The sequence below is a fragment of the Nerophis lumbriciformis genome, linkage group LG14, assembly GCF_033978685.3.
Source record: "Nerophis lumbriciformis linkage group LG14, RoL_Nlum_v2.1, whole genome shotgun sequence".
Classification (NCBI taxonomy): domain Eukaryota; kingdom Metazoa; phylum Chordata; class Actinopteri; order Syngnathiformes; family Syngnathidae; genus Nerophis; species Nerophis lumbriciformis.
This window is the reverse complement of record NC_084561.2, coordinates 2,570,001-2,578,277: the sequence shown is the minus strand read 5'-3', so window position 1 is coordinate 2,578,277 and position 8,277 is coordinate 2,570,001. Positions and strand designations below refer to the sequence as shown.

The 8,277-nt window shown below is 39.7% G+C and overlaps 1 protein-coding gene across 1 annotated transcript in view; it reads left to right on the top strand.

The window, feature by feature from the left end:
* The first annotated feature begins 287 nt into the window (after nt 1–287).
* LOC133616678 (disintegrin and metalloproteinase domain-containing protein 10) overlaps nt 288–8,277 on the top strand; it is a 73,850-nt gene continuing 65,860 nt past the window's right edge. Inside the window, exon 1 of the mRNA XM_061976228.1 lies at nt 288–893. Within this exon, the coding sequence (XP_061832212.1) occupies nt 833–893 (61 nt within the window). The 5' untranslated portion in view covers nt 288–832. The remainder of the gene's footprint in view (nt 894–8,277) is intronic.

The following is an 8,277-nucleotide window of genomic DNA, read 5'->3' as shown; positions in this document are numbered from 1 at the left end:
CTTGGCAGGTTTTTTTGCAGTTGCCATCACATAAGTATAACTAAAAAGAATCCAAATGTAATTATTGATGGACCTGGGAGGTTTGATCAAGCTTTTTTACATTGTCATATACAAGTCATAAAACTGTCATGTTCACTAATCTCCTCTGAGCTGAGCGTCAGGTTACGACTTGATTGAAAATATTTGCTGTTTCTGCTCCTCCAACATCCGCCTGCTAAACAAGTCTGAATATGTCTCTGCTGCCCCGCCAACCTCACAACACCTCACATTACGGGGGAGACCGCGGGTTCCAGTCCGCTGAAGTGGAGAGGTGATACAGACCAAGTGGAGAGGTGATACAGACCAAGTGGAGAGGTGCTACAGACCAAGTGGAGAGGTGATACAGACCAAGTGGAGAGGTGCTACAGACCAAGTGGAGAGGTGATACAGACCAAGTGGAGAGGTGCTACAGACCAAGTGGAGAGGTGATACAGACCAAGTGGAGAGGTGCTACAGACCAAGTGGAGAGGTGTTACAGACCAAGTGGAGAGGTGCTACAGACCAAGTGGAGAGGTGATACAGACCAAGTGGAGAGGTTCTACAGACCAAGTGGAGAGGTGCTACAGACCAAGTGGAGAGGTGCTACAGACCAAGTGGAGAGGTGCTACAGACCAAGTGGAGAGGTTCTACAGACCAAGTGGAGAGGTGCTACAGACCAAGTGGAGAGGTGCTACAGACCAAGTGGAGAGGTGCTACAGACCAAGTGGAGAGGTGCTACAGACCAAGTGGAGAGGTGCTACAGACCAAGAAGATGAAGAAGAAGAAGTGAGGTGGACAATCAGGAAAAGACACCATGAAAGTTCAACTTAGCTGCCTGTTCATTCTGTTGCTCCACAGTCAAGGACCGATTACAGGTAGTGAGGAATATGCGGATTTGTGTGTGTGTGTGTGTGTGTGTGTGTGTGTGTGTGTGTGTGTGTGTGTGTGTGTGTGTGTGTGTGTCCTTGAAAGAATGGTCTTTTCTCTCACTGCACCTTGAATGAGTCTGGGGTTGTTTATGGTTTCACAGCTGAACGTGTGCTCCTCACAAGTGGACCAATCTCCTCCCGATTATCCGTGCATTTCCCAGCTAGGCCTTCAGTGATGACTTCAATGATGACCTCTCCAAATAGCATCATTGATGTCACCACATGACCATTGCTGGAGAAATACTATGCAGGAACACATTTACTCTGTATTGAAACACATCAACAGTGTACAAAACGGGATATTTTCTGCCGCATTTAAACATCAATAAACCCGCATCAGCAATTAAAACATATCTTATGTGCTAGTGTCAAAATTAAAATTGCAAAAAATATATTAAATGTGAAAAAATAAAGAAATCAAATATTTGAACTCACAATTCTTAGCACCCATTTGACGGCGTATAAGTCAGTGGTACCGCTCGTAGTCGCTTGATTGAGTGGAAATGGTGAGCATTTCCCCATTTCATCGCCCACATGGTCTCACAAGATGTAGTTTCTCTTTAAATATTTTTTCTTGAAAATGGCCTTACAAATATAAATCTGCCACCTAATCAACCTTTTCTTCTCCTTCTTTGTGGGTCAACACTTCCTGCTTCCTGCTGAGTTGCAACTTGTGATTGGATACTCACTTTGGAGTGACAAGTGAGTATCCAATCACAGTCTCGTTAACATCAGGCTACTTGGATAGGCTACTGTCAACAACTTGTGATCTGATTGGCTATCACAACGGTCTATCAACTGTATGTGTTCTCAAATTCACCCGCTAACGGTCCCAGTGAGTATCCAATCACAGGACGCGTAAACGTCACCTTCAATGTGAGGTCATCTAGAAGGCCTTACTGACAATAACTCCTGATCTGATTGGCTATCGCAACTGTCTATCAACTGTATGTTCCCGTTCACTTACAGTGCACACACATTGTTGATTCTGAAGGCAGATTTGGTACAGCATGGCAACATAAGCTAGCTGAATTCTGATTGGATACAAACTGGAAGGAGAATAATACGACATGAAGACAATATGAATACTTTTACATATTTAGGGAAAGTCAATAAAAAAAAGACTTTAATCTTTAATTATGATGATGATTTGTGGTGATGTTAGTCCTAACACTGACCACTGCTATTGTCTGTGGTGATGTTAGTCCTAACACTGACCATTGCTAATGTCTGTGGTGATGTTAGTCCTAACACTGACCACTGCTATTGTCTGTGGTGATGTTAGTCCTAACATTGACCATTGCTATTGTCTGTGGTGATGTTAGTCCTAACACTGACCACTGCTATTGTCTGTGGTGATGTTAGTCCTAACACTGACCACGGCTATTGTCTGTGGTGATGTTAGTCCTAACACTGACCACTGCTATTGTCTGTGGTGATGTTAGTCCTAACACTGACCACTGCTATTGTCTGTGGTGATGTTAGTCCTAACACTGACCACTGCTATTGTCTGTGGTGATGTTAGTCCTAACACTGACCACTGCTATTGTCTGTGGTGATGTTAGTCCTAACACTGACCACTGCTATTGTCTGTGGTGATGTTAGTCCTAACACTGACCACTGCTATTGTCTGTTGTGATGTTAGTCCTAACACTGACCACTGCTATTGTCTGTGGTGATGTTGGTCCTAACACTGACCACTGCTATCGTCTGTGGTGATGTTAGTCCTAACACTGACCACTGCTATCGTCTGTGGTGATGTTAGTCCTAACACTGACCACTGCTATTGTCTGTGGTGATGTTAGTCCTAACACTGACCACTGCTATTGTCTGTGGTGATGTTAGTCCTAACACTGACCACTGCTATTGTCTGTGGTGATGTTAGTCTTAACACTGACCACTGCTATTGTCTGTGGTGATGTTAGTCCTAACACTGACCACTGCTATCGTCTGTGGTGATGTTAGTCCTAACACTGACCACTGCTATTGTCTGTGGTGATGTTGGTCCTAACACTGACCACTGCTATCGTCTGTGGTGATGTTAGTCCTAACACTGACCACTGCTATCGTCTGTGGTGATGTTAGTCCTAACACTGACCACTGCTATTGTCTGTGGTGATGTTAGTCCTAACACTGACCACTGCTATTGTCTGTGGTGATGTTAGTCCTAACACTGACCACTGCTATCGTCTGTGGTGATGTTAGTCCTAACACTGACCACTGCTATTGTCTGTGGTGATGTTAGTCCTAACACTGACCACTGCTATTGTCTGTGGTGATGTTAGTCCTAACACTGACCACTGCTATTGTCTGTGGTGATGTTAGTCCTAACACTGACCACTGCTATTGTCTGTGGTGATGTTAGTCCTAACACTGACCACTGCTGATCAAAGCTGCAGGGTGTGTGTGACAATCACAGTGTAGGTTCTAATCCTTTAGGACAGCTATGTGGACAAATGAGGACAGGTTTCCTTGCTAGCCCAAATATGTGCCTGTGTTTACATCCAGTAGATGTGATAGGAACGTGGTTTTGCATGGCAGGAAGAAGTGTTTTTGAAATGGGAAGAAGTGATATCAATAAGACGCAAGGAAGTAAAGACAATAAAAGCACAGGACTCAGCACTTTGTCATGGTGACCTACGTACTGTATGCTTGATATTAGTCTTATCTGAAATATAGCAAGGACGTGGGGAGTGAATCATCACTTCCATTTCAGTCTGTTTTTGCACAGGAAGTAGACCTTCTTGATTGTGCTTTTGCTGCACAAGTCATTTTTGATCCATCAACTCATTTGTGGGGTAGAACATCTTGCTAAAAGCATTGAGAAATGCTTTCAACACTAACTTGTGGGAGGTAGAAATGTGGATGAAGTCAAGTGCAGCATGCAAGAGAAGAGAACACAATGAAAAAAAGGCTCAAATCAAATAAAAGAGAAAATGAAATAAGATGAGCACAAACAGGCTGGAATAAAATAGAATAGAACATGCACAATCAGATGAAAAGCATATAGTTAAGTTCAAGTTCAAGTTAATGATTGTCACACACACACACACACACACATATATATATATATAGAATGCATTATAGGAATTATATAGTTAAGTTCAAGTTAAAGTAGCAATGATTGTCACACACACACATATAGGATGCATTAAAGGAATTTCTTTGAACTATTGAATGAACCTTAAATATGGTGTTTTCTTCCTTATTTCGAACAATTAAAATATAATACATCACATATTTATTTTCTTTTTGTTCCATTACAGCAAGTGCAAAAGGGAGTAGGAGGAAGCAGAATTGATTATTTATTGCTATTCCTTTCCGTATCATAGCAGTTATTAATGCATTTGTTTGAAACAGGAAATACATACACAAGGAAATAAATATATTAATAGAAAATGAATAAGTAAATATTAAATGCATAAACATTAAAAAAAAAGTTATGAATAAATTGTTAAGTAATGTATGGTTCTCATTTTTTAATAAGGTTCAATATTTTTGATCAAGATTCTTCTTTGTAAACACTGACAGTTTTGTTTTTGTTTGTTTGTTTTTAATTGGATCACATTAGTACATTCTTTGACCTCTTTGCTTAAGCCTTTCCATAATTTCATTCCACATACTGACATAGTAAAGGTTTTATTCCACATACTGACATAGTAAAGGTTTTATTCCACATACTGACATAGTAAAGGTTGTATTCCACATACTGACATAGTAAAGGTTTTATTCCACATACCTACATAGTAAAGGTTGTAAGTGTTGTAGGTGCATACAAATGTTTGCAAATAGATTTTTCTCTGAAGTATTTCTCCCCTTTGGTTGAGAGGAATTGTTGTCCACCCTTGAGTAGAAGGTTACAGTTTGTCCTTTTAGATGTTTTTAAATGTGCCAGATCATGGCATTTCAATATTGTTGATTAAATCAATCAAATGTTTGAATGTTCCATGATATCCAAGGTTAGGTCTTACTCTAACTGACCGCTTTTGTAACACGGCTGCAGATTGAACTGTACTTCTGTGCTTATATCGCCATATTTCTGCACAATAAGTGTAAAGTGTGCTGTCACATTTATGAGATGGAATGCAAGCGTGTGACTCTATTATTGTTTTTTATGAATGCTGTGACGGAAGTGATGAGTAATAACAACAGTGATGTGTTGTCGTATGCTCTTATCAACATTAGTATTCTTATTTTTATTCATACTGTTGATCTTTTAGTGTTGTGTTTGTGTGTCTTCTCGACTACTCTGTGGATTGTTATTCCATGTATTGTCCTACACCAAGGATGTCAAACATGCCAGATCAGCTTCAATGCCGCCGGCGAGACGAGTTTGCTAAGTGGAAGATTGAGCTGCATTGTAAATGTGTCCACTGGATGTCGCAATAGCAATTCTGTTAAGCAATCAAATAGTTGATACCAAGTCTACCAAGCAGGGCTGTGACTCCTCCCTCTCCCTCCACCCAACAAAGGAGAGTACAATAAACAATTGGTAACCCCAAATTGATATAGTTCTGTGTAAATGACTATCTTCTGTGCAAATTGAAATAAAGTGAACAGTGGAAATGACAACCGAGGTATTTGATGCATAGAAGAGGGTTTTTTTATGCATGATTTAGCTTTTTTTGTTCCAACCTCGATGTGTTGCGACTTAAAGTAGAATTTTCAACTAACTTCAAGTGTTTAGTCAAGAGGAATATTTGTGATATGTACATTTTCAGAATGTGCTTGCTCTACTTTGGGCCGAAGTAAAACAAAGAAAACACTCTGAAGTTGTATTTTTAAGTTATCAAGCCATGATTTTACTGGTCCGGCCCACGAGGGGAAAAGATTTTCCTGAGCTCAAACGACTTTGCCACTCCTGCTCTATACACGATTATTTCATTATATTGATCACTATTCTGTGAGATTGATGTCAATGAGATCAAATATAAAAGTAATAAAAAACAGGCACAGACTTGTATTGTATATAAACTTCAAGAAAAAGAGTCAAACATATTGCACAAGCTTGTTCAAAGTACGCATTGTTGGAATAAAATATAAAAAATGGAAAAATATTGATCTGAGAACACTGATAATACAACAATGTGTCACCTATAACACAATGTTGTGTCTTCAAATACACATAGCTGGGATAGGCTCCAGCAACCCCCGCGACCCCGAAAGGGACAAGCGGTAGAAAATGGACGGATGGAAAATTGTCCCCATGACCACTGGGGGCGTCAGAATTGTTTAAATTCTCATTTGAATTGTAATTGTGATTATTGCGATTGTGGATGGATTCATTAGATTTATTTTGAAAAAAGGATTTAGTCGATCTCAGCACTTGATGACTGCGTGTATACTTCACAACTCATTGGAGATGGACTACTTACTGACTGCGTGTAGACCTCACAACTCATTGGAGATGGACTACTTACTTACATTACTGTCTTTACCTTTTAAGTTGAGCCACTGCATTACTGCCTTCAAGTTGAACCACTGCATTACCGCATTTACCTTTCAATTTAAACCACTGCATTACTGCATTTACCTTTCAATTTAAACCACTGCATTACTGCCTTCAATTTGAACCACTGCATTACTGCCTTCAAGTTGAACCACTGCATTACTGCCTTCAAGTTGAACCACTGCATTACTGCCTTCAAGTTGAACCACTGCATTACTGCCTTCAAGTTAAAACCACTGCATTACTGCATTTACCTTTCAAGTTGAACCACTGCATTACTGCCTTCAAGTTGAACCACTGCATTACTGCCTTCAAGTTAAAACCACTGCATTACTGCATTTACCTTTCAAGTTTAACCACTGCATTACTGCCTTCAAGTTGAACCACTGCATTAATGCATTTACCTTTCAAGTTGAACCACTGCATTTACCTTTCAAGTTGAGCCACTGCATTACTGCCTTCAAGTTGAACCACTGCATTACTGCATTTACCTTTCAAGTTGAACCACTGCATTACTGCCTTCAAGTTGAACCACTGCATTACTGCATTTACCTTTCAAGTTGAACCACTGCATTATTGCCTTCAAGTTGAACCACTGCATTACTGCCTTCAAGTTGAACCACTGCATTACTGCCTTCAAGTTAAAACCACTGCATTACTGCATTTACCTTTCAAATTTAACCACTGCATTACTGCCTTCAAGTTGAACCACTGCATTAATGCATTTACCTTTCAAGTTGAACCACTGCATTTACCTTTCAAGTTGAGCCACTGCATTACTGCATTTACCTTTCAAGTTGAGCCACTGCATTACTGCCTTCAAGTTGAACCACTGCATTACTGCATTTACCTTTCAAGTTGAACCACTGCATTACTGCCTTCAAGTTGAACCACTGCATTACTGCATTTACCTTTCAAGTTGAACCACTGCATTACTGCCTTCAAGTTGAACCACTGCATTACTGCCTTCAAGTTAAAACCACTGCATTACTGCATTTACCTTTCAAGTTTAACCACTGCATTACTGCCTTCAAGTTGAACCACTGCATTAATGCATTTACCTTTCAAGTTGAACCACTGCATTTACCTTTCAAGTTGAGCCACTGCATTACTGCATTTACCTTTCAAGTTGAGCCACTGCATTACTGCCTTCAAGTTGAACCACTGCATTACTGCATTTACCTTTCAAGTTGAACCACTGCATTACTGCCTTCAAGTTGAACCACTGCATTACTGCCTTCAAGTTGAACCACTGCATTACTGCATTTACCTGTCACCATTGATTGCATACTGGCTTTGCGCAGTTCAAAGCAAGTTGTTTAAATCACACGTAAAAAAGTTTAAAGCTTAAGTTAAAATGGCAAATGGTTCAAGTTAAAAGGTTTCAAGTCAAAGCTTATGGATTAATGCAAAGTTAAAGGATAAATGTATGTTTAACTCTTGCTAAAAGTTGAAACCTTATTCAGAGGTTTAAAAGCTGTGTAATGAGATTGTTAACATCTGTTTGTGTGCTTTGAAGGTTTACAAGCTGATGATTCATTGAAGGTCAACTGAAATGAAACCAACAATGCTTCGAATTGGAAAATAAAAAGTTGATCATTTGGAAATCATGAGTTGTCCTTTTGGAGTGGAAGAGTGGAACTTAATTGGTTCATTAACAGAAAAGTTCTTATAGTGAATCTTTGAAAGAAACTATCAATACCAAAAAAGTCTCCACAAAAGTCCACATTTTAGTGAAGGTTTATAAAGTGCTACTTTATTCATTGTCTCTTATTAACAAGCCAAAACAACAACAACAACAACAAGCTAAACTGTCCTGTACGCGCTGCTCTGCCAACAGGCGCAAACACCCAGAATCCCTTTGGTGCCCTCACAAACGTT